Below are 26,738 nucleotides of genomic sequence, written 5' to 3'. Positions count from 1 at the left end.
TCCAAAAACCTCACCTGATACACGGGGAAATGCGGTATATGTCGCCCGGCCCCCTGCTGCCCTCCCCTCTGACGGGCCTTTTCCTGGCAGCGAGCAGATCAGCCGGCGCCAGTCGCAAGTGGACCGCCTCTACGTCTCCCTGAAGGACCTGGTGGAGGAGCGCAAGGCCCGGCTGGAGCAGCAGTACTGGCTCTACCAGCTGAGCCGCGAGGTGGACGAGCTGGAGCACTGGATCGCCGAGAAGGAAGTGGTGGCCGGTTCCCCGGAGCTGGGCCAGGACTACGAACACGTCACGGTGAGACAAGGGGGCGGACGGGGCCCCTCTGCACTCGGGGAGCTGCCCCCTGGCCGCTGCCTCCTTCTCACTTTATTCGTATTTATCTCTTTCGTGAGAATATATTTGCTGCTTGATTGCAAAAAAAGCGGTTCAGAAGAGCAGCTTTAGTTTGATTTATACAGGCCTTATGAAATATCTTAAATATTTGTCCATTTATTTATTGTCAACAGATTTGTTGCAGATTTATGCCCAGCCGGATGGGCAGGGTATAAATCAGGCATCCCCAAACTGCGGCCCTCCAGATGTTTTGGCCTACAACTCCCATGATCCCTAGCTAACAGGATCAGTGGTCTGGGAAGATGGGAATTGTAGTCCAAAACATCTGGAGGGCCAAAGTTTGGGGATGCCTGGAATAAATAATAATAGATTTATTTATTTATTTATTTATTTATTTATTTGATGTAAGTCTTACAGACAGAAAAGCAAAGGCAGATATGTAAAAATTAAGGGTCGTGTTCAGCTAACTTTTATTTAGAGTAGACCCATTGAGACCAATAGCCATGACTCACTTAGGTCCATTAATTTCCATGGGTGTATTTTGAGCAAAAGTTATTTGACTGCAACTCTCTGTGTTGTATATGTCTTGCTATTGTTATTATTATCATTATTATTTTTAAGCCTAGTGCTTTTGCTTAACTGCAGTGAGCATGTACAGAGTGCCTTTCTCTTGCAGCTCTGCTCCGCTGGCAGCACAGTTACAGCATCCAGGGGACAGAGGACTTGCAGTTTCTCTGTCTAGTTCCCCACCTGGCCCCGCTTTGCACTTCAGCTGCAATTCCTGCATTACAGGGGGTTGGGCTGGATGAACCTGGGTGTCCCTTCCAACCGTACAATGTTCTTCTTCCCCTTCAGGTTCATTAAATGTTTGTGACTTTCGCTTAATTTATTTCCCCCAAATTTTGTTAATCTTTTAATTAAATGCTCTTATGTTCTTAGCACTTATTTGTACCATATTTTCTTTCCAATTTTATCTGACACTTGATTAGTTTCCAACTTGTTCTTTCTTGATCTTTACATTTGTTTTCTTAATTGTAAGTGTTTACTCAAATCCTGCTGATCAGTCCATTTCTTTACAGTATTTCTGTAGACACAGCATGAACGATTCCCAATCCTTTTTAATGTCTCTATTACCATTGTCTCTTGAATCTTCCCGCGAGTTTCGCCATTTCTGCATATTCCATAAGTTTGACTTGCCGTTAGGGCGGTTCATAAAAAAACCTTTTTTTAAAAAAAATGCCTGCTCCAAAGGTCTTACCTTACTACACTAGGGATTATATAAAATTTCATGCATATCAGTTAATATCTTGACCCTGCTCCACTGAACTGAAATTTCAGCCTTCACGTCATAGGAAAACGGCCAAGTAAACAGCTATTTTTGTGGAGGAGGGTCAAGATATTAACTGATATGCATGAAATTTCAGGAATAGCTATATAATCCCTAGTGTAGGAAGATAAGACCTTTGGAGCAGGCATTTTTTTAAAAAAGTTTTTTTAATGAACTTGCCATTCTTCTTTCATTGGTATCTTGTCCTCTTTCCATTTGGGGGCTAGTAAAATCCCAGCGGCTGTTGTACCATACGACTTTCCGATTCCCCGCAGCTGCTGCAGGAGAAGTTCACCGAGTTTGCCAGCGAGACGGGCAGCATCGGGAATGAGAGGATCTCGGCCGTCAACCAGATGGTGGACGAGCTGATTGACTACGGCCACGCCGACGCCGCCACCATCGCCGAGTGGAAGGACGGGGTGAACGAGGCCTGGGCCGACCTGCTGGAGCTGATGGAGACGCGGGCCCAGATGTTGGCCGCCTCCCACGAGCTGCACAAGTTCTTCAGCGACTGCAAGGACGTCCTCTCCCAGATCGAGGAGAAGAAGCAGCGCCTGCCAGAGGTCACGGCTCGCGAGGCCAAGACATCGGCCGGCACCCTCCAGAGAATGCTCAGCTCCTTCGAGCACGACGTCCAGGTCTTGGTGACGCAGGTGAGGCAGTGTGTGTGTGTGTGTGTGTGTGTGTGTGTGTGTGTGTGTGTGTGTGTGTGTAAGGGTGAGGCCCCAGGCACATCCTGTTGTGGTTGTTTAGTAGTTTAGTCATGTACAACTCTTCGTCACCCCATGGACCAGAGCACGCCAGGCACTCCTGCCTTCCACTGCCTTCCGCAGTTTGGTCAGACTCATGTTGGTAGCTTCGAGAACACTGCCCAACCATCTCGTCCTCTGTCGTCCCCTTCTCCTTGTGCTCTCCATCTTTCCCAACATCAGGGTCTTTTCCAGGGAGTCTTCTCTTCTCATGAGGTGGCCAAAGTATTGGAGCCTCAGCTTCACGGTCTGTCCTTCCAGTGAGCAGGTTTGATCTTCTTGCAGTCCATGGGACTCTCAAGAGTCTCCTCTAGCACCATAATTCAAAAGCATCAATTCTTCGGCGATCAGCCTTCTTTATGGTCCAGCACTCATTTCCATACATCCTGAATTCACATCCTACATTTATTTATTTATTTTGTTTATAATAATTTGTATTAGTTTTACATATAATCACATTGCGTAACATCATATCTTCTTTTTAAACCTCTTTGGCTCAAACTGAGCCTATTGACTTCCCGTCTAGTGGTATACAAACTTTAATTTTGCATCTTTGAATTTCACTTCCTTTCCTATTCTTGTTATATCATTACCTAAGATATTACATTACTCAACCTGAATACAGTGATACCTCGCTAGACGAACGCCTCGCACAAAGAAAAACCCGCAAGACGAAAGCATTTTGTGAGTTTTTTTGAGACTCGCAAGACGAAGTTTCCTATGGCCGTGCTTCACAAGACGAAGCAGGGAAGGAGCACGAACGGGAGAGTGGCCGTCTGGTTGGGCGCGCAAACGGCTGCTGGGGAAGGAGGGAGGGAGCCTCTCCCTGGCCCTCCTCCTGCTATCCCCTCCTCAGAGCCTTAAAAACTTCCGGCCGTGCCGGGTGAGTCGGCACCTTTTTTTGCGCTTTTTTTTGCCCATAGGAACGCATTAATTAAATTTCAATGCATTCCTATGGGAAACCGCGCTTTGCAAGACGAAATTTTCACAATACGAAATGACTCGTGGAACGAATTAATTTCGTCTTGCGAGGTACCACTGTAGGTAGTAATTTCAACTTACAAATCTTCTGATAACCCTGCTAGTGACGTTAATTGCTTACAGTTGTCTTTCAAATATAAATATAAATTTATTCCAGTCCTTTTGGAATGCTTGGTCTCGCTGGTTCCGGATTCTTCCCGTCAGTTTCGCCAGTTCTGCAAAGTTCATCCTCTTCATCTGCCACTCTTCTTTTGTTGGTATTCCATGCTGTTTCCATTTTTGGGCTAGCAGAATTCTTGCTGCAGTTGCTGCATACATGAAGAGTTTTTTTTTTATCTTGTCTCGGTATCTCTTTACCCACTATAGCCAATAAGAAAGCTTCTGGTCATTCGCATCATACCTTTAAAGCAGCGCATAGTTAGCCTATGGAACTCGCTGCCACAAGAGGCAGGGATGGCCACTGACTCGGATGGCTTTAAAACAGGATTGGACAAATGGCGTCTACTCCGGATGGCACGGTTGGAGGCAGCAATTATTCCGAATCCCAGTTGTTGGAATCCACTATGTAGATCATTTCCCAAAATCCCTTTACCTTTCTGCATTTCCACCACACATGGTACATAGTTCCCTCTCTTTCTTTACATTTCCAACACAAGTTGGAGCTGGTTCTGTACATTTTTGCTAGCTTGCTGGGTGTCGGGTACCAGTGACAAAGCATCTTCATGGAGTTTTCTTTCAAAGTTTAACGCGCTGTAAAATTTAAGTCCAGAGTTTTTCCCACCTCTGGAAGGAGGACATCAGATTCACGGCTGGTTATATGATCAAAGAAGACCTTCTAAAGGTGATGTACCAGTGGTACCTTACCCCAGCAAAATTGGCTATAAAAAAAAGATTAGTAGTAAATGTTGGAGGTGCAACCGTAAGGATGAGAATCTTTTCCACATGTGGTGGATGTGTCCCAGAATAAAAACATTCTGGAACATGATCCACGGACCACCTGTTGGGAACCACTGCACTACAGGGTCGAGACTGTTGCTCTTGAAATCTGCCCCTGCTGGTGGGTTTCCCTTTGGGTATCTCGTTGGCCACCATGAGGCCAGGATGCTGGACTAGACGGACCATTGGCCTGATCCAGAAGCTCTTCCTATATTGTTAGCTTCACGATGACTCTGCTTTAAACAGTCCTGGCTTCTCTCAAAGAATTATGGGAGCTGTAGTTTTCTAAGGGCGCTGAGAGTTTTTAGGAGACTCCTCTTCCCTGCCTGCTCGCCAAGCCATGCATCCTCAACAAACTGCAGTTCCCAGGATGCTTTGGGGGAAGCGGTGCCTGCTTAAAGTAGAATAATCACATCTTGAATTACATCTTGGGGGAGGCAGCAACACTTCCAAATACCAAACACTTCCAAATACCAGAAGGAAGGGGAAAGGTCTCAGGTGCTCGAATCCTGCTTGGAGGCTCCCCATCCTCAGCATCTGGCTGGCCACTGTGAGAACAGGATGCTGGACCAGATCTGGCCTAATCCAGCATCCAGTCCTTTCGTGTTCTGATGGAACCTCCAGGCCCAGAGGCACTCTATCTCGATTCCTATGGGGGATTTGGCAATGTGAGGACAGGATCCTGGGCTAGATGGGCCATTGGCCTGACCCAGCACACTCCCCTTATGAGACCGCGGCTTCCCTGCCCCCTTTCCGCCCAGGAGGAGAGAGCGCTGCCTGCCCCACGAGGCCCCCTTCCCTCCCAGGGGTGCAGTGAACCCCCTCTTGTCCCCTTAACCCCCCCCCTGCTCCCCGCCAGGTGCGGCAACTGCAGGAGGTGGCGGCTCAGCTGCGGACGGTCTACGCCGGCGAGAACGCCGAGGCCATTGCCACCAAGGAGCAGGAGGTGATGCGCTCCTGGAAGGAGCTGCTGGGCTCGTGCGAGGACTGCCGCCTCCAGATCACCACCACCGCCGACAAGATCCGCTTCTCCAACATGGTGCGCGACCTCATCTCCTGGATGGACACCATCATCTGCCAGATCGGCACGGGAGAGAAGCCCAGGTAATGATAATAATAATAATAATAATAATAATAATAATAATAATAATACAGTGGTACCTTGGTTCTCAAACTTAATCTGTTCCGGAAGTCCGTTCCAAAACCAAAGCGTTCCAAAACCAAGGCGTGCTTTCCCATAGAAAGTTACAGGTAAGTAGCCGTGTTGGTCTGTCGTAGTCAAAATAAAATAAAAAAAATTCCTTCCAGTAGCACCTTAGAGACCGACTAAGGTTGTTATTGGTATGAGCTTTGGTGTGCATGCACACTTCTTCAGATACTACTTTTGCAAAAGTCATGCAAAACCGAATACCGGTAATCCGTTCCGGACTTTTAAAAACAACCCCTAAAACAGCAATTTAACATGAATTTTACTATCTAATGAGACCATTGATCCATAAAATGAAAGCACTAATCAATGTACTGTACTATAAAATGAAGAAGACAGTATAAAAATAAAATTAACATGAATTTATTTTTGTTACCTGCACCGATGATAGTCATTGTTTGGATGGGGGGCTTTTATCCATTTCCACAGTCACTCACTTACTCAATCAATCAATCAATCAATCAGTAGGTGAACTGGGTTCCACACAGTCACAAAAACAAATTAAGCGGGGGGGGGGGGAATCAAAAACAAAAGTGCCAAACTAAATCCTCTCCAGAAATGTTCAAATACCAAGGCACAGCTTCTGATTGGTACAAGCGCCCCAGAAACAATAGCTGAGAGCCACATTGGACGTTCAACTTCCGAAAAATGTTCAAAAACTGGAATGCTTACTTACGGGTTTTTGGCATTTGAGAACCAAGGCGTTTGAGAACCAAGGTACCACTGTAATAATAGTAATAATTTATTATTTATACCCCACCAATCTGGCTGGGTATCCCCAGCCACTCTTGGTGGCTCCCAAAATAATACCGTAATAATAATAATAATAATAATAATAATAATAATAATAATAATAATAATAATAGCGACAAAACATCAAACATTAAAATTTTCCCTAAACAGATGTCTTCTAAAAGTCAGCTAGTTGTTTATCTCCTTGACATCTGATGGGAGGGCATTCCACAGGGCCGGCGCCACAGAAGGCCCTCTGCCCGGTTCCTTGTAACCTCACTTCTCACAGGGAGGGAACCACCAGAAGGCCCTCGGAGCTGGACCTCAGTGCCCGGGCTGAACGATGGGGGTGGAGATGCTCCTTCAGGTATTCAGGGCCGTCCCACCAGCTCTCGGAGAGCAACAGGCTGGAACATAGCTTTGCAGGGGGGCATATCCTCCTTGCTACATCTGGCATCCCATTGGACTGCCAGGTCCTGGCCTTTTCAAAAGCTGGGGGTCATTTAGACCTCTGCTAACAGGGAATGGTTGGAAGGCATCCCAAAGGACTTCTGGCCCAGTGCCCTGCGATGCAGGAATCAGATCCACCCCCAAGGGGTGCTACCACCCACTTCGGGAACCCCTGACTTAGAGGCAGGCAACAAGTCAAAGCCACCCCCAGTCCGAGATTCACGTATCAGTTAAACAAGCTATAGCTTAGGGCCCTACTCTCCTGGGGACCCCCCCCCAAAAAAAAATAAAGGGGAAAAAAACTGGATGTACATTTCCAGCTCTCCAGGTCCTGGATGAACTGCTGCAGCCTGGCAGGGAAGGAGAGGGGCAGGAGGGGGTGAGGGGGCGCCTGGGCTAGGAGCAGCCTCTTTCCACCTGGGGCCCTCACCCATCAAAGAACCAGAGGACCACAGAGTTGGAAGGAACCCCCAGGGGTCATCCACCCTAACCCCCAGCAATGCAGGAATCAACTCCAGATACAAAAGCAGCTGCAGAGGCCAGAGGCCAGAGGCCACCTGGATCTGTGAGTCCTTGAAGACCTGCCTCTCAGGGCGCCCACAAACCAGGGTCGGATTGACGTACAAGCTAAACAAGCTCTAGCTTAGGGCCCCCCTCTCTTGGGGGGGGGCCCCAAAATGAAAAGAGGAAAAAAATTGGATGTACATTTCCAAAATATAAGATAAAAAAACAAATAAAACAAAACCTACCTACAGCAACCGTGTTTTGTTGGCTGGCTCCTATGACGCAAGTCATGGCCCCGCCTGCTCGCCTGCTCCCTCAAATATCCCTGGTTTGCTCATTTCTATATACAGTGGTACCTCGGTTTATGAACACAATTGGTTCCAGAAGTCTGTTCATAAACTGAAGCGTTCATAAACTGAAGCGAACTTTCCGATTGAAAGTAATGGAAAGTGGATTAATCCGTTCCAGACGGGTCCGCGGAGTACTCAACCTGAAGCGTACTTAACCCGAAGCATGGGTGTAATTGGTTCCGGAAGTCTGTTCATAAACTGAAGCGTTCATAAACTGAAGCGAACATTGAAAGTAATGGAAAGTGGATTAATCCGTTCCAGATGGGTCTGCGGCGTTCGTAAACCGAAAATTCGTAAACCGAGTTGTTCATAAACTGAGGTTCCACTGTAGAGGGTACCTACATTCTGCATGAACTGGTTGCAGGGCAACATGGGCAAAGGGCTTGAGACACCTATGAGGTCCACAAATGACCATATAGCATCTATTCAACCCACAAAAAAGGGACAATTTCTTGTTGACAAAGGACAGCTGGACATAGAAATTCCCTTCAGGAGCTGAGGGCCTCATCAAACCTAAATCTGGCTCCTGTGAGTGGGTGGGTGGGTGCCTTCCCTCTCGCATCATCTCTGCCCCCACCCTTGCAGGGACGTCTCCACCGTGGAGGTCCTGATGAACTACCACCAGGGCCTGAAGAGCGAGATCGAGACCCACAGCAAGAACATTGCCTCCTGTGTGGACCTGGGCAAGACACTGGTGCTGAACAAGAGCCCCGCCTCCGAGGAGGTAGGCTCCGCCCCATCTCTGTGGCCAGGGGAGGGGGGCCCATCGGGCAGTGGGGTAAAGTGGGGGGTGCCCCCCTTCTCTGTTCTGCCGCACCCAAGGACCGCGTTGCATGGCAGGGGGGGAGACCTTTTCAGAGGCGCAGGGCCTGGGATTCTCTGGGGGGGGGGCCTGGGATTTTGGGGGGGGGAGGCAGGCAAGGTCTGGGCAGAGACGTGACCCTTTGTCTTCTCTCCGCTTCAGATCAAGCTCCACCTGGAGAAGCTGATGACCAAGAAGAAGGAGATGGTGGAAAAATGGGACCGCCATTGGGAGTGGCTGCAGCAAAGTGAGTCCGGGTGCAACGCCACCCCCTCCTCCCCCCCCCAAAAAAATATCCCCCTGCAGATCCTGCCCACAAAATCGTTCCTCCTCTCACGGTTTGCTTTGTAGCCCTCCAGGGGGAAGTGGGGGGCATCCTTTTCCCTCCCAACTCCCATCCTCACATTTTTTTGGGGGGGGGAGTCGATCCTGTGTTTCCCCATCAACACATACTATTTACTATTTATTTATACTACTATACTATTTATTTATTGACTAAATCATGTGAAATCGCATCCGACATTCAGGTTCCAAAGAACTTTTGGAAACCGGAACAATCAGTTCTGGTTTTCATTCAGAGAGCCAGTGTGGTGTAGTGGTTAAGAGCGGTAGACTCGTAATCTGGGGAACCGGGTTCGTGTCTCCGCTCCTCCACATGCAGCTGCTGGGTGACCTTGGGCTAGTCACACTTCTCTGAAGTCTCTCCGCCCCACCCACCTCACAGGGTGTTTGTTGTGGGGGAGGAAGGGAAAGGAGAATGTTAGTCGCTTTGAGACTCCTTCGGGTAGTGATAAAGCGGGATATCAAATCCAAACTCTTCTTCTTCATTCGTTCGAGAGCCAAAATGTTCGACTCCCGAGGCATTTGCTGTGTCATTAAAATAAAAGCAAATATCTGTCTACAGCAATAAGAAACATCAGAAAGCGAAAAGCAGAGCTCAATTAACCATTGTGGAATGGTGTCTTCGTAATCACCTGGCAGAATAGAAATGTTTTCAGGAAGTGTGTAGAAGTTGGTGTGGAAGACGCCTGCTGAATCTCCAGTGGCAGGGAGTTCCAGCAGACTGGGCCAAGGGGACTAAAGGCTCAGCTTCCCGTTGTCAAATGAGCCTCACCAACTCGGGGAACAAGGAGAAGCTAAGCCTTTGGGGTCATTGGCCGCGGTCTCTAGTGGCAGGGAGTTCCAGAGGCTGGGTGTAGAGGTCTCTTTCCCTCTCTCCCCCCCACAGTGCTAGAGGTCCACCGGCCTCCCTGTCCAGCCACAGGACTGGCAAAGTACGGGGTGGGGGCAGGTCCGCGCCCCCCTGCCGAAAAGGGGCCGGTCCCAGGAGTCCTAGGGAGGCCAAAGCAGGTGGGCACAGCTGGGCTGGGGGGGGCAGACGTGGCCCCAGTTCCAGGGGCTTCTGCTTGGCTTTGGTTGGGCTTTGGTGGGTGGATTCCTGCCCTCAATGGGTGAAGAATGCTGCAGCTAGGGTGCTGGCAAGAACATCTATTATTATTATTATTATTATTATTATTATTATTATTATTATTATTATTATTATCAGACTTTATATACCGCCCTATACTCAGGGTCTCTGTGCGGTTCGCAGAATAAAACCAAGATATAAAACCACAAAATGCAGAATAAAAGAAAAACAACAACCCAATACCCCCACGCAACAGCCTCGTGACACCCACTCATGACCGAGCCGGGTTCGAGGTTCTTGCAGCTGCCCGAGAATACCTGAGCCCATCCTTTCAGCAGCTGCACCGGCTGCCCGTCTTGTACCCGGCCAGGTTCAAGCTTCTTGCCTTGATTCGCAAAGCCCTGAGCTCTCCCCCCCCCCCGCAGTGCTGGAGGTCCACCAGTTCGCCCAGGAGGCAGTGGTGGCCGATGCCTGGCTGACCGCCCAGGAGCCGCTGCTGAAGAGCCGTGAGCTGGGCAACAGCGTCGACGAGGTGGAGCAGCTGATCCGGCGCCACGAGGCCTTCCGCAAAGCAGCTGCGACTTGGGAGGAACGCTTCAGCTCCCTGCGGCGGCTCACCACGGTACGGGATGGAGAGCGCCGGGCGAGCAGAGGGGGTCGGGTGCGAATGTCGCTTTGGGGAAGGTGGAGGTTCTTAAGCAGAGATCATATGGATTGCTGAGCTGGGTTTCCTGCTTTGCAGGGCTTGGACTAGACCATGGGTCAGCAACCTTTTTCAGCCATGGGCCAGTCCACCGTCCCTCAGACCATGTGGTGGGCCGGGCTGTATTTTTTTGGGGAAATGAACGAATTCCTATGCCCCACAAATAACCCAGAGATGCATTTCAAATAAAAGGACACATTCTACTTGTAAAAACATGCTGATTCCCAGACCGTCCGTGGGCCGGATTGAGAAGGCGATTGGGCCACATCCAGCCCACGGGCCTGAGGTTGCCTACCCCTGGACTAGACGATCCTGGAGTGTGCTACGTTTCAGATTCTGGGGAGGGGGAAGGTTCTCACTGGGGTCTGAAATGGACCCTCATTTGTTTTGTTTTTTATATCTAATCTTTATTGATTTTATACAATGAATCACAGTTACAACTCTCCATCAGTAATGTACCTAATGGGTTTGGGGAGGAAAATAAATAATAAAACAAAAGAAAAAGGAAAAAGCAGAAATAGGATAAGATCGTTCCCATATTGAGACTTCCCTCCTCCCCAACCTGGGTTCTCTGCGTATCTATATCAACTGCATCTATTTTACAATTATTCAATACTTCCAAGAGATATTTGACATTGCAGGAGTCATTCAAAGCCTGCAAAAGATGTTACATGTTGATAGTGATTTTTTTGTCTATATTTATCCCATTCTCTGTTGAATTTTTGATCTTCCTGATCCCTAACTTTCCCTGTTAATCTTGCCATCTCGGCATCCTCAAATAGTTTCATCTGCCATTCCATTTTTGTCGGTATGTTCTTTCCTTTCCAACATTGGGCTAACAACATTCTCGCTGCCGTGGCTGCATACATAAATAATCTCCTTAGGTCTTTTGGCATCACTACACCTATAATCCCCCGGAGAAAGGCTTCCGGTTTTTTGGGGGGAAAGGTTAATTTAAACTTTTTTTTTTAGCTTGTTGTAGATCAGGGGTTCCCAACAAAATTTTCTCGAGGACCCCTCATCGAGCCGCTATTGTGACAGGGACCCCCATTAATTCCTAATCCTAAAATTAAAAAGTGAGAGCCAAATTAAGAGTCTTTTTATATTTTATATTTATAGGTTTTTTACAGTTACAACAGAGTACTCCATCAGTATACAGTTAGTTTTAATTTTCAGTTCTTAATGAGATGAACCACTTTTTAACCAACGGTCCATTTTTAACTACGCAAACTGTAGCTTCCGCGAAAAACAACACTTTGTTTACAAACACTACTGTTTTGCAAAGAGGCAGCGCGCGCCAGGGAGGAGGGAGGGGAATGGAAAAGACAGGGTACCTGCGCAGTAGCGCACAAATGAAGCTGACGCGCACAAAGCATCTTGGGGAGGTGAGCGTTAGTAGAATGCGCGCGCTGCCTCTTTGCAAAACAGTAGTGTTTGTAAAGCGCTACCTAACGGCATACAGCAGAACTACTGCCTCTATCTAATTCTAGTTTTGCGCTAGACTCTGCTCATGCAGGAAGTGGCCAAAACAAAAAATATGTTATCATACGAAATATATTTAATATATTTTTTATTCTAATAGCATCTTGCGGACCCCTCTGGCATAGCTCGCGGACCCCTGGGGGTCCCCGGACCACCTGTTGGGAACCACTGTTGTAGATCATTTCCCAAAATCCCTTTACCTTTCTGCATTTCCACCACACATGGTACATAGTTCCCTCTCTTTCTTTACATTTCCAACACAAGTTGGAGCTGGTTCTGTACATTTTTGCTAGCTTGCTGGGTGTCGGGTACCAGTGACAGAGCATCTTCATGGAGTTTTATTTCAAAGTTTCACGCGCTGTAAAATTTAAGTCCAGAGTTTTTCCCACCTCTGGAAGGAGGACATCAGATTCACGGCTGGTTATATGATCAAAGAAGACCTTCTAAAGGTGATGTACCAGTGGTACCTTACCCCAGCAAAATTGGCTATAAAAAAAATTAGTAGTAAATGTTGGAGGTGCAACCGTAAGGATGAGAATCTTTTCCACATGTGGTGGATGTGTCCCAGAATAAAAACATTCTGGAACATGATTTACGAAGAATTTTTTTAAAAAATGATTAGGCATACTTGTCCAAAAAAGCCAGAGTTATTTTTATTAGGAATTTTCACAACAGACCTCCCAGAGGATAAAAAAAAGAGTCTATATGCAACCATGGCCACCAGGATCGTGATAGCAAAATATTGGAAAAGTAATATATTGCCAACAAAAGAAGAATGGCTCTTAAAATTAAGTGAATATTTGGAGCTGGCTAAACTCACAGAAATAATTAGAAATCAGTCAAATGAGAGAATTAGGAGAGAATGGGATGTGTTTATTAATTATATGAAAAAGGAGGTTTCCAGGACTTGGCTCAGCTTAGACTAAAATTCCACATGGAATCAAGATTGTTTCTCCACAGACTTACTAATGGCATACAGACAACCAGTAATATGAGATATTAAGAACCGTACAGGGATAGTGGGAAGTCAAGATATAAATTGGAATCAAGCAATAAGTCGGAAAAGGAGATACTATAAGTATAGAAGAGGAGGAGGTTACTAAATAGGAATAAGGACAGCTTGTATTCCTTACGAAGAGGTTGAAATGGAATGGGTTTGTTCGTTTGCTTTAGGTTTGCCTGGTTTTTTTCTTCTTCTTTTCTTTTATTTCTTCTTTTTCCTATCTTCTGTACAGTGGTACCTCTGGATACAAATTTAATTCATTCCGGGGGTTTGTGCTTACCCCGAAACATTCGCATCCAGAGGCACTTGTTCTGTCCATGCGCTCGGGGCGGAAACTTTTCCGTTACTTCCTAGTTTGCCGCATGCGTAGCCCGAAGGATGCGTATTCAGAGGTGTTCACAACTAGAGGTACCACTGTATATGTAAGATGTGTAATATGTGTATGTCAATTAATAAGAAGTCATCCAGCGTTTTCCCCAGGCTGACCTTCCTTTGTGCCCTGCCCCACAGATCGAGAAGCTGCGGGCCGAGCAGAGCAAGCAGCCCCCCACGCCGCTCCTGGGCCGCAAGGTCTTCGCCGACCCGGCAGAGCTGGGCCACAAGTCGCTCCTGCGCCAGCCCCTCCACGAGAAGGAGCTGCTGCTTCTCCGAGGCCGGGGGGAGGCCCAGGCCCTGGTCAATGGGCTGAAGCCGGAGACCCCCGAGCGTGGCGAGGCCAAGGTGGGCTACGTCCGGCACGAGCTGAAGCCCGAGCGCCTCCAGCCCCGGATTGACCGGCTGCAGGAGGCGCCGGAGGCCAAGGCACCTGGGGAGGGCAAGGCTGGTGCCACGGTGGAGGAATCCGCCCCCCGACCAGACTCTCGTCCAGAGCTGGCGGACACCAAGGGGAGCAGGCGGGCAGAGGCGCATGTGGAGCGCCACCGGGAGCGCCACGAGCGGCGGCTGGAGCGCCAGGAGCCAGTGGAGCAGCAGGAGGCGCCGTCGGCGCGTCACGAGCAGCCCGAGAGGCGTCGGGAGAGGCGAGAGCGGCGGCTGGAGCGCCAGGAGTCCAGCGAGCAGGAGGCGCCCCGGCAGGGGGCACGAGAGCGGCACGAGAGGCGGCTGGAGAGGCAGGAGTCCAGCGAGCAGGAGGCCCAGCGCAATGACCCCAAGGGAGGAGGGTGAGGAGCCACCGGGGGGGGGATAGGCAGGTCTGGGGGCCACAGGGGAAGAAAGGGCAGCTCAGGGCCCCACAGCCAGTGGGTCAGCTGAAAGCATTTGCTTAATTTTGGCAAGTGACCTTTTAATTAGGTTATTAAGAAGGGATGCAACATGGGGACAGCTGCACTGCAGCGGGTTGGGCTAGATGGCCCCTTCGGGTCCCTTCCAACCCTGCAATTCAACAATTCTTGAGCTGAAATTCCTACATTGCAGGAGGTTGGACTGGATGGCCCTCGAGGCTCCCTTCCAACCCTATAAATTGATGATTCTGTGACCTAGCAAGGCAGTGGAGGTTTCCCATGAAAGTCAGATAGCTAACTTCCAGATATTTTTCAGCTGTCATTCCTGCGGCATTGCAGCAGTGGGCTGGTCTAGATGATTCCTGGGGTCCCCTTCCAACTCTACAATTTGCAGCATTCAGGCTTGGGCAGCCCTGAAGGCGGCCTTGTTTAGGGAAGTTTTTAATGTTGGATTCTGTTTTTAATATTTGGTTGGGATGCTGATGAACACCCAGCCCAAACCCCCTGATGATCTCTCCCAGCGGCTGCATGTAGATGTTGAAAAGCATGGCCTGGTCACTCTCCCCTGGGACACAGCCCTCCTGAATCTCCCGGGGGGGCAGCCCCTCTGATACTCTTCCTGGTCACCCACAGCAAGGCGACGTTGGCAGACATCGTGGAACAGCTGCAGGAAAAGGAATCCACAGGGTCGGCGGCCTCGCCAGCGGTAGCCACGGTGAGTCCCCCCCCATTTTTGCTGTGCCCACCCCAGCCCCTGGCTGTGCCACCCATGGGTTCCTGGTCTGACATCACGTCTCCGAGAGCCTAGGTGACGAGACCCTCCTTGGGGGTCCGCCATCTTGGCCCCCAAGAGGTCAACCCGTCTCTCTCCCTCTTTTCCTGCAGCCTCGCGAGAGGGAGTCTCCGGCCCGCTTGCCCAACGGGCTGGACATGCTGCCCGACAGGACGCCCCGCCCCGACCGCCCCCGTGCCCGAGACCGCCCTAAGCCGCGCCGGAGGCCCCGGCCCAAGGACCCCAACGCCGCGCCGGGGGAGGCGCGCCGGTCCCGCTCCGCCCCCGCCCAGACCAGCACTCCGCCCCCGCCGCCCCCCACCCACACCGTCCAGCAGGAGGGCTACCTCCTCCGCAAGCTGGAGCTGGAGGGGCCCAACAAGAAAGCCTCCAACAGGTGAGTCGGGGGGCGGGGGGGGGGGAGAGGATCCTGCCAGTGCCCTGTGGGACTGGCAAAGGAAAGGGGTGGGAGCGGGTCCACATCCCCCTGCCAAAAAGGGGCCGGGCCCGAGAGGGGGCAATTCCAGGGGCTTCTGCTTGGCTTCCATGGGGCTTTGGTGGGTGGGTTCCTGCCCTCAATGGCTGAAGAATGCTCCAGCCAGGGTGCTGGCAGGAACATCATGTTGTTGTTGTTGTTGTTGTTGTTGTTGTTGTTGTTGTTGTTATCCTTACAGTGGTACCTTGGTTCTCAAATTTAATCTGTTCTGGAAGTCCGTTCCGAAACCAAAGCATTCCAAAACCAAGGTGCACTCTCCCACAGAAAGTCATGCAAAATGGATTAATCCGTTTTAAAGACAACCCCTGAAACAGCCCTTTAACATGAATTTTACTATCTAACGAGACCATCGATCCATAAAATGAAAGCAATCATCAGTGTAAAAAGGTAAAGGACCCCTGACCGTTAGGACCAGTCGCAGACGACTCTGGGGTTGCAGCGCTCATCTCGCTTTACTAGCCGAGGGAGCCGGCGTTTGTCCACCGACAGTTTTTCCGGGTCATGTGGCCAGCAGGACTAAGCCGCTTCTGGCAAAAACCAGAGCAGCACACGGAAACGCCGTTTACCTTCCTGCTGGAGTGGTACCTGTTTATTTACTTGCACTTTGACGTGCTTTCGAACTGCTAGTTTGGCAGGAGCAGGGACTGAGCAACGGGAGCTCACCTGGTCGCAGGGATTCGAACCACCGACCTTCTGATCGCCAAGCCCAAGAGGCACAGTGGTTTAGACCGCAGCGCCACCCACATCAGTGTACTGTACTATAAAATAAATAAGAAAGTATTGTAGATGATAAAAAAGTTATATTAAAAAAAATTCATTCTGCAGTCACACAATCAATCAATCAGTAGCTGAACTGGGTTCCACACAGTCACAAAAACAAATTACAGTGGTGCCTCGCTTAACGAATGCCTTGCTTAACGAATTTTCTGCTTAACGAAAGGTTTTTTCTAGTGCAGGTTGCCTCGCTAGACGAATTCGTTTTACGAAAAATTCGTCTAGCGAATCGCGGTTTCCCATAGGAATGCATTGAAATTCAATTAATGCGTTCCTATGGGCAAAAAAAAATTTAAAAAAATTCAATGCATTCCTATGGGATTCGCTAGACAAATTTTTCGTTATAAGAAAAGACCCGTGGAACGAATTAAATTCGTCTAGCGAGGCACCACTGTAACTGAAAAAGCCTCAAAAACAAAAATGCAAAATAAATAAAATAAGGAGCAAGAACAAAAGTGCCTAGTACAGTGGTACCTTGGTTCTTGAACTTAATCTGTTCCGGAATTCCATTTGACTTCCAAAATGTTCGAAAATCAAGTTGCGGCTTCTGATAGGTGCGGGTTCCCCCGGAAACAATAGCCGACAGACACGTCGTACATTTGGCTTCTGAAAAACGTTCAAAAACTGGAACACTTACTTCCGGGTTTTCGGCATTTGAGAACCAAGGGACCACTTTAGCAATTGCCCGGCCTCTTCGCCAATGATCACCCAAAAGCATCACACGAGCATCACAGAAATAGGTGGTCTGCAACAGGAATTTGAGGGGCTCAAACCCTGGGAACTTCTGCATGCCAAGCAGGTGTTCCCCCCCCCCAAACAACTTCTCCCCACTTGTGGGGGTGGGGGGGCTCCTGGGAGGTGCTGACCTCAGCTGGCTCTCTCTCTCTCTCTCTCTCTCTCTCTCTCTCTCTCTCTCTCTCTCTCTCTCTCTCAGGTCCTGGATCAACCTCTTCTGCGTCCTCAGCAAGGGGGAGCTGGGCTTCTACAAGGACTCCAAGGGGCGGGAGTCGGGCAGCACCCACGCCAACGAGCCCCTCCTCAGCCTCCTCAATGCCACAGGCGAGGTGGCCAATGCCTACAAGAAGAAGAAGAACGTCCTGAGGATCAAGTGAGCCTCTGGCCTGGGATGGGGGGGTGGGTGGGCATTCTGCTTCTTCCCTCCAAAGAGGGCAGGCAGGCCCCCAAGCAGTGGGGGGGGGGTTGCTGGGCAAGGTGCTGGAGACCAAGGGAGCCCCTCCTGGCTATGCCAAGGGGCAGGGCACAGATGGTGCCCTCCTGGGAACCAAGGTGCAGGAGGAAGGCGGGGGGAACAGGAGGTCAGAAGTCAGCAGTACATTACATGGAAAGTTGGGAGAGACTCTGGAACGAAGACATCAGATTTACATCATGTTATGATTTAAAAGAAAATTGCATGAAAATGCTTTGCGGGTAGCATTTAATGCCTCTTAAGCTAGCCAAAATGTTCAGATCTAGGACAAACACTTGTTGGAAATGCAGGGAGGTGGAAGGCACATGGATCCACATGTGGTGGAACTGTAAAAAGATCAGACAATTTTGGAAATGACTTATAACGAAAATGTGCAAATGCTCCTTCCCTAAGAAACCTGAAGCCTTCCTGCTAGGAATTATGAGTATTGAAATCCCCCAAAAGTTCAGGAGAGTCTTTCTGTATGTTAAAGTCACTGCCAGAATTCTAATCGCAAACGGGTGGAAGGGAGAGGATATTCCAAATTAGATTGGCAAAACAAGATAAGAGGAGAGTACGCTGAACTGGCGAGATTATCAGCAAGGTTAAGAGACGTTACAGATGAAAAATTTATCAGAGTGGGATACATACAGAGTCTATGTAAAAGAGCATTGTCCAGAGATCAATCTATTGGCTGGTCTTGATTGAGCTTTGGTGTGTAAATAGGATAATTTTGTGAAATAAAATCTATAGTAAGTTAAATAACATGTAGAAAGCAAAGTTTAAGCGCATATTTAAGGAATTTAATTCTGGAATGCAAGGGGAAGATTGGAGGTCTTGTCAAATTTAATCACAAATGGATTACAAAGCAAGTATTATTAGTTAAAGAATGAAGAATTGTTTTTTTATTTCTCATTTAGCCCATAACATCTATTGTACATTTCTGTTATAAAGTTTTCAACCAATAAAGCATTCAAAAGGGGGGGGGGAGGCAGCAGTACATAAGAACACAGGGGCCCATCGAGCTCAACATCCTGTTCTCAGTGATCAAATGCCCTAGGAATCTAGGAATCAAGACCTAGGAATCAAGATAGACTGCCTCTGGACCTGGAGGTTCCCTAAGAATTTAAGGAAAGCCTGGTTGTAGTCCGGCATCCTGTCCTCACAGGGGCCAACCAGAGGCCCATCATGGGAAACCCGCAAACAGGATCTGAACACGACTGTGCTCTTCCCTCTTGTGGTGTCCAGCAACGGAGATTAAGTGCATAGCCATTGTGCCTAGGAGCCATCGATAGCCCTCTCATCCTCCTCCCTAAATTTGCCTAATCCTCTTTTATAGCCATCTAGGCTGGTGGCCATCGCTGTCTCTTGTGGCAGGGAGTTCCATAGTTGCCCCTGAGTGGCAGTGTCGGGAAATGCGAGAGGGCCACTGGCTGGATCCAGCCCAAGGCTATTCCTCTGTTCTTGACTTCCCTAACCGGTGCTTCTTCCTCTCTTCCAGGACTAGCGAAGGTGGCGAGTTCCTCCTGCAGGCCAAGGATGAGGTGAGGTCTTGGTTCTCTCTCAGATGGGTGTTTATAATTTTCTTGATTTTTTCCAAAAAAAAGTTTATACAAAATCCTGCAAAAGACAGTGTTATCAAACAGGATCTGGCGGCAATAGATGTATCCCATACGTGATTATTTGTCTGCGGGCAAACACCGGCTCCCTCGGCCTGAAAGCAGAGATGAGCACCGCACCCCAAAATTGAAGTTGACTGGACTTAACTGTCCTATAGCAGAGACATAACAGTTAAACAAGGCAGGGTTATGAAACAGGGACCCTGTGAATACCAAGGCAATGTACAGTAATTAACTTATTCAAATGCCCTTAGTCCCTGTATCAATCATATTCATTTGTGGGCCAAGGGGATCCCAGACCATGTTCCTCCTGGCTTAGAAATGAAATAAGGCCAGATCCCCCAAAAAGGTAGAAAACCGTCCCTTTTCCTTTAGCCCCTGAAGTCCCTCAGCTGTTAGTTTTCCACTTTAGTGTAGCAAATAGGGAGCCCCATCTAATTTTTTCCAAAACTGTGCAATGGTTGTTCTAGCCGCTATAAGCGGTTACACTATAAAGTCTCCCTTATACCAATCTTGTCCCGTATAGATAAAAGGGCTAATTGAGAAGTTGGGATAATGTTATGACCAAATAGGTCCTTTTATGTAATCTGTTTAGGTGTTTAGCATAGCTGAGACCCAGTACACTCTAGGAAGGCACAAGTTAAGCTCGGACAACCAATACTGGATTTTCTCTATAATATTGTTTTATTGATTAACAAGCAATTCACATGTCAAGACAAGGAATATGGACTCAACCATACACACATCCCTTCATATCCCATACTCACCACCACTCTCCACTTAAGTGATCAGTTTCAGTAAGAGTTTTGGGTGACCAGATAGCGGGATCTCATCTGCCTCTGGCACACACACCAATCTGAAAAGTCTCATCTTTTCTTGCTGTTCAGCTGAATCTTGGCAGTCCTTCTTGTCCTTGGCATGTTCTTGGCATTTCATGATTCTTCTTGTTTGAACCTGGTGTTCTGTAGCTCCTGGCATATTACAACACTTACTGTTTGAGACTAGTGTTGTAAAGGCAGTCTTTTACGCCTCCTTGCATGTACCGTTCATATCATTTTGTTTTTGCCAGAACGTGCTCATTCCATTAGCTCTTTGATCAACACAGTTCATTAATAGTTCCTCAACAGCCTTCATTTCATGGTGTTCTTCAACCATTTTAGGCCCATGCAAACCATTCCATTCATTATAATAATGCGGCAGTTTCAGATCTTAATTAATTTGTGCAGCTGCCCAAAATTTTGGTACAGCCCCACCATAGATGGAGGTAGGGTCCCTATCTGAGCCTTGGTGGGTTTATGTCTTCCGGGAGTTGTGCAACTCTCCCTTCAGAAGGGTCAGCGGTGGTTGTGAGCTGTCCTGCATTGCAGAGGGCTGGACTAGATGTCCCTTGGGGTCCCTTCCAGCTCCCCAAACCTATGATTCCATGGAGGCCGCTGTGCTCTGACCTGAGATTCTACCTTTCCTTCCTTCCTTTTTTTGTACTATAATATTTTACTGAGTTTTTGTTTTACAATACAGTATATAAATACTTCCTCATTTTTCGTATTAATTTTGCTCATATGAGCTGGTCGACTTCCCCCCCTCCTGCCTCATGGTTACCTTAGTTTTCTATTATGTCATCGCATTTGTACGTCTTCCTGTTTACATTACACCATTTCCATTATCACATTTTTTAAAGAAAATGTAAAAAGGTAGAATCATCAACATTACAAGTCTTCTTAAGTCAGTCCTGCTAGTGTTGTTAATTGTTCACAATTGTCCTTCAAGTATTGTATAAATTTGCCCGTCTTTTTGAAAAGCTTGATCACACTGGTTTCAGATTTTCCCAGTCAGCTTCGCCAACTCTGCATATTCCAACATCTTCGTCTGCCACTCTTCAATTGTTGGTAATTCCTGTTGCTTCCATTTTGGGGGCTAATAAAGTCTTTGCTGCAGTAGTTGCATACCTAAACAATTTTTGTTTATGTATGCAACAATTTACTGGTACCCAGTAAAAATGGTTTTTTTAAAACAAATGTACCTTTGTACATTTTTCTTTAACTCATCATATACCAAATCCCATAAGGTTTACTGCAAGTCCACAACATATAATAGAAATTTCCCTCTTTTTCTTTATATTTCCAACATTCCTTATTTTTCATCTTATACAATTTAGCAAGTTTGGTTGGTTTTAACCCCCTTCCTTCCTTCAGGAGGAGCTGAAGACCTGGCTGGAGGCCCTCACAGCCTCCATCGCAGAGCACGCCGAGATCGCCCGCTGGAGCCAGGCCTTGCTGACCACCTCCTCGACCGACGAGGGCAACCCAAAACATCGGGACGCTGACCGCAGGGCCAGTACCTCGGGGCGCAAGAAATGAGGCTGCCCCTCTTGCCGCAGGGCCGTGAGGCTGCTGTGAGGAACTCCCAGAGAAGGAGGCGCCGGACGCTCTGTGCCCTCGGCCCACGCGAGGAGGAGAGCTTCCTGGGGCAGACTCGGGGGGTCTTTGGGGAGGGGCATGGCCAGGTGCCAAGGCACTCCAGGGGCCCCAAGGTGTGTGTGGGGGGGTGCCTGCTCGCTGGCCTCCCTCTGTTATCTGCTGAAGCAGCCAAGACTGTACAGACAGTGAATTGCTGGGGGGGGGGTGAGACTCCACCAGCTCAGAGGGGGGAGAGCTGTGCCCCGGACGGTCCCCAGAGCCTGCCACCCTTGCTCCTGCCAAGAGGCACCCAAGGGACCCTGGCAGATGCTCGGGAACGAGGAGGCTTCTCTGCTTTCCCATGGCTGGTGCCCAGGAACAAACAGCATCTTCTGCTTTCGTCCAATCTGTGTCCCGGGACCTCCCCCACTTTTCATACCCCCCCCATGCTCCAAAATGTCTGCAGAGTCCTCCAAAGGGGACCCGTGCCAGGCAGAATCAGAGGCAGGCCAGGTGAAGGCCATGTGCCACGGTAGGGGGGGGTTGCAGGGCTGCCCCCCTTTGCTGCCACCAGTGGGGAGAGGCAGCTCCCCCCCCCCATCCATCCCCAGGAGCTCAAAGTGACTGCTTGACAATGGCCCTCAAGGGAGGTGTGTCAAAGGTGGAGAGTGGCTGTTTCTGCTTTCTCTGCAAGAATTTCTCCTTCCAGTTTCTTGTCTTCCGATCAGCAACAAAACCTGCTCCAGTGGGGGCGGTTTTTTATGAGAGTTTGGGGGGGGGTTGCGTGGACATCGCTCCAGACCCCCCCCCTCTGCCTGCATCCGCCTCGCCGCCTGCTTCCTCAGCAATCAGACTCGTAGGAACTGCATTCGACGTGATGCGTTTCTGAAGTGCAGAGACGATCCCACGCCGCTCCCCTGCCCCCACCCGGAAAAATGTCTCGTCTGGGGTGCTGTGTGTGTGTGTGTCGGCCCCTGGCCAGTTTTCCATCTGTGTCTGGCTCTGCTCCCATCTCCCTCGTGAAGCCATCTGCCCCTTAGTTGCCTTTGCGCCTCTCTCTGCGCGCCGTTTCAATGCCCTCCGGACAGAAACCTCGGCGGAGGGTGAAGGGGCCGGGGGGAGGCTGCCTGCTCCCCCCTTTTCCAAAGCCGCCTGGGGCTCTGCTGCTCCTGCTGCCTCATCTTTGGGGCTCCGAGGGGGGCATCCGAGACAGAACAGGCTCCATCTTCCAAGGAGGGACCCGCGAAGGATGCGCAAACGGCGCCCAGACTTCGGAGCACAAACTCACGTCAGCAGCACAAGGGGGGGAGGGGGAGAGTCTGCGGACACCGCTTTGGCACTGCTCTTAACAAGCCATATCCCTTGCCATCACGACTTCTGCAATTGGGGAGGGGCACCTCGGGGAGGGGGCTCGCCCGTCGCAGCACGGAGGTGTGCTTTTATGCAATAAACAGCAGAGTCAGGAACTGCACCTGGAGACGGGCCCAGGAGACGCTGCCTTCACCAGATCCAAGCTGGGTGGGAAGGAGAGCTGGTCCCCAGCCACAAGAGGCCTCTGACAGGCAGCCTCTGCCCCAGAACAGCACATCAGCTTTGCCTGCGCCCTCAGAGAGTACAGACCCTTTAGCTTGTGATTCCTTCAGGGGTTGGACTAGATGACCTTTGTGTCCCCTTCCAACTTTATGGGACAAGGAGGTCAGCCTGAGAGGGAAGGGAGGATTCTGTGGGTCTTTACACCGCAGAGGCTGGACTGGTCCTGATGAGGGCTTTTCAAGCTGGATGTTTCACCCCATACCCTTGTTTGTCCCCCTGAAGACTTGATTTCAAGTCCGCCTGCCTGGCTTCCAGCTCTTCCCATTCAGTGCAGAGAGGCAACATCTGTCCTGGAAGCCAGTTGTGCAGCTCTGGCAAGCTGGGGGGGGGGAGAGATCAGTTTCAGCAGTTCCTATCCATTTGCCCTGGGAGCACAGGGAGATGCTGAAGTTGGTCCAGCTAGCTCCATCCGTATTTTGGATACCGACGGTGGCTCTCTGGAGATTTCAGACAGGCTCAGGAGGTGCCGAGACTAGAATCTGAAGCACTCTGTATCCAAAGCAGGTGCTTGACCACTGACCTATGGCCTTCCTCCCCAGTGTGTCCCATTCCCAGGATGGCCAGCAACCCCCTTAAGATCTCCCTCCCAGTGTGAAACGCCTTCCTACAAGTCCATCCACGCCTTCACAAGCTTTGACACCAGGTGGGGAATGGTGACGCTCTTGCCAGCCCAGAGGCCAACCTTCCCACTTCAGATTTGGGGCTGTGCTTTGTACATTCTTCAGGGAGCTGATGACCCTTTGGGTCCCTCCCAACTCTACAATTCTATCCTCCTATGAGCTGCAATGATTTGTGACCTTGGAGATTTGAAAACCCAAACTTTAAAACGTGACCCTTGTCCAGAGGAAGACATCTGGCATCAGGCCCCAAACATCTCTCAGCCCCGGGACTTGGTGTCGAGCTGCTCCCTGCCCCAAGTCCAGCCGCATGCTTGATCCGTCCGGGGCCGGCACGCTCACTAGCCAAGGCCTGGTGGAGCTCAGATTAATCGTCGTGCCTGTGAACACACCGTTCTGGGGCAGCTTTTTCCAATCGCGTAACGTTTCCAGCCTGAGACTCGGCCCGATCCAGCCTCCCTTGTCCCGGGTGTGTCTCCACGGCACCTCTCCTGGAGCTGGTGCACTTTTATCTGTTGAAGCTTCCGCATCCCCCTTGGCCTCCCCTAACCGTTCAGAAGCCTGTAAGATATTGTAATTGCTTTAAATAAGTTTTTTTTTGTCTTGTATAGAAAAAGAACCGCCAAAAAACTGGAGCATTTGGGGTTTTGCATTCTCTCATTTTGTTTGGCTGTAAATCTTTCTGAAGAACTGTGTTTTTCAAACAGAGACCAATTTGTAAAAGAGTTTAGATCTTGGTTGCATGAGATCCAGCGATCAACTTGCTTGCTGCCTCTTCGTGTGGGTCCCCACCACTTCCAGTCTCGAGAAGCCACGAATCCCCCACGCACCACAATGGGTGTTCTTCCAATGTGGCTGCAGCTGTCCTCTGCTCAGACTTGTCCACCCATGTCCAGTTGCACAGATATTAGTAGCTTTCTCTCTGCTCCCAGTGCGGATCCTGGTCGCCCCATGACCTTGACCAATGGGGAAAGCATGAGCTGTGCCACCTTGGTGTCCAATAAAGGGGAAAGGAGTGGTCCTAGACCCTGGCTGCAACCAAACTGTCTTTTGGGGTCCCATTTCTTTGCCAGGCTTCCATGGCAGCGTGCTAGCAGAGGCAGAACAGGCATGGGGACTCAGTGGCCCTCTACATGTGGTTGGGACTAGAATGCCCATTGACTGTAGTCCAACCCCCACTGTGTGCGAATGTTCAGGGAGGCAGGAGAGGATACATTGTTTATTAATATCCTTCCTAACTTGTGCTAGCAAGTTCCTTAGCAGAGTTTTACATTCCCCTTTTAATCGCAGAGTGGATAGCTGGTTGCAGGCTTGTATAAGCCTCTCACTATTAGGTCCCTTATAAGTTCTCTTCCATCCCTCATAAAAGAATAAACACGCCACAGCCTTGTGTAAAGTCAATAAAGAAGTTTACTCACACATTCAGTTCACAGTTGGATCCCTGAAGGCAGACTTAGTTACAAGGTATATACATGAGGTTCTATCCCATATGGGGTTAATCCAAGTGTCCCTCTGTTGGCTGAGCTAAAAACTGCTCCAACAATGGAGGGAGTCAAAGAAAGAGTGTGGCAGCATGTCTTGTCCTTTGGTTACCTGGGCAGGTAAGGTCATGCCCACCTCTAGTCACACGCAAAGGAAGTATGCTGTAGTCCAGAAGGAAGGAAGTTTCGACTGGCTGGACCAAACATCCCCTTGCATGTCCACTCTAGGAAAACTCTAGGAATGTTGTACTTATGTATCATATCCCACACATTGTGCTAGAACCAAGCCCTTGCTATTGCTCTGCATTTTCTGGGTGCCCCTCTCTGCTATGTTGGCGTGCCTCTTTCTTGCTAGGTGCTTTAAAAGAGGATTGGACAAATTCATGGAGGCAGGAATGCTTCTAAATACCAGTTGGTGGAAACCAAGGGAGGGGAGGAGGTTCTTGTGTCGGGGTCATGCTTGTGGGTTTCCCATACTGGGCATCTGCTTGGCCACGGTGAGTACAGGATGCTGGGCCACGTGGGCCAGGGGCCTGATCCAACAGGTTCTTCTTACATTCTTAATATAGGAATTTGCCTTCTACCAAGTCTAACCATTAGTCCATCTGTTGGTGGCAAGGAAGAAACAGTATATAAAAGGAGAATTCCTAGATGTCAAGATCAAAGTTTGGAGCAAGTACCCTTTGGTGAGAGAACCCTGGCAAAGATTTAAAATCACAAAGCATGCAGCAAGGTAAAGTGTAGAAATATGGGCTGTTAGACCTTTAAGAGATGCCCTTGTGAGTTCCTTCCAAAGTTCCCCTCTTCCCCAGCCTAAAAAAATACCGCACGTTTAGTGAGTTAATAATTGTTTACTTACGAACTCTCCAAAGGTCTGATTCATGTGCTTTTCCACACATTGGTCATAAAACACAGGCAGTAAAATTTGATTTAGTTGCAGTGGTGAAAGTTCCTAAATTATCGTTACACACAGAGCTTCTGAAGTACAGCAATAACTTGTTTGTCCATTTCCTCCCAAAGGTGAGGGGCAGTGACCAACTAAGCCTGGGCAGACAGTTCACTCTATGGCCTTAAACCCTTCATGCATTAATTAGACTTAAGCATGTTGGGTATATGATGCTAGTTATCCCACACCATCTGCCTCCGTACTGTCTACTGTTACCAGGAAATCCAAGTGGGACCAGGAAGGTTTGATTGCACAACCATACCCTGAGGCTGAGACAAAGGACCCCTTTGCCAACTGACTGGCAGGGTTTCAGACCAGCAGACCCTAAGGAGCCTACTTGTAGATAGGTAGCAGATGCTGCCTGCTGTGGACTGAACCCTCCACCCCGGAGCTGTTGCCCCGTCCAAAGACTGAACATGGGCCACTTGCTACCCTGCCCCACAGGGTGGCTGTAATTATGGATACTCAATGGGATGGTCTTTATAGGCTGCAGGATACAAAGAGAGCTGAGCTGAGGGCCTGAGGAGGAACCCTTCCAAGCTGTGCAGAGAAGGCTCTTCTTGCTGGTCCTCCTGGAAATATTAAGGACCATCACCACCCGGAAACACAGTCACTCAGGCTCAGGGGAAAACGGTGCCTGTGTAATCCAGTGTCATCGTGTTTCCTGCGC

The 26,738-nt window shown here is 49.3% G+C and overlaps 1 protein-coding gene across 2 annotated transcripts in view; it reads left to right on the top strand.

Moving 5' to 3' along the window:
• The window catches only part of SPTBN4 (spectrin beta, non-erythrocytic 4), a 109,272-nt gene extending 84,906 nt beyond the window's left edge, over nt 1-24,366 (top strand). For both annotated transcript variants that reach the window (XM_035118507.3, XM_088671247.1), the window contains exons 26-37: nt 91-295; nt 1,937-2,314; nt 5,187-5,431; nt 8,156-8,294; nt 8,535-8,619; nt 10,206-10,402; nt 13,479-14,128; nt 14,822-14,903; nt 15,074-15,357; nt 17,165-17,338; nt 18,918-18,960; nt 21,228-24,366. In XM_035118507.3, the coding sequence (XP_034974398.3) occupies nt 91-295; nt 1,937-2,314; nt 5,187-5,431; nt 8,156-8,294; nt 8,535-8,619; nt 10,206-10,402; nt 13,479-14,128; nt 14,822-14,903; nt 15,074-15,357; nt 17,165-17,338; nt 18,918-18,960; nt 21,228-21,392 (2,647 nt within the window). In that variant the 3' untranslated portion in view covers nt 21,393-24,366. The remainder of the gene's footprint in view (nt 1-90; nt 296-1,936; nt 2,315-5,186; nt 5,432-8,155; nt 8,295-8,534; nt 8,620-10,205; nt 10,403-13,478; nt 14,129-14,821; nt 14,904-15,073; nt 15,358-17,164; nt 17,339-18,917; nt 18,961-21,227) is intronic.
• Nucleotides 24,367-26,738: the final 2,372 nt, after the last annotated feature.

The sequence above is a fragment of the Zootoca vivipara genome, chromosome 6 (genome assembly GCF_965207765.1).
Source record: "Zootoca vivipara chromosome 6, rZooViv2.hap1.1, whole genome shotgun sequence".
Taxonomy (NCBI): domain Eukaryota; kingdom Metazoa; phylum Chordata; class Lepidosauria; order Squamata; family Lacertidae; genus Zootoca; species Zootoca vivipara.
The sequence above is the reverse complement of the archived record's forward strand: the minus strand, read 5'-3'. Positions and strand labels throughout refer to the sequence as shown.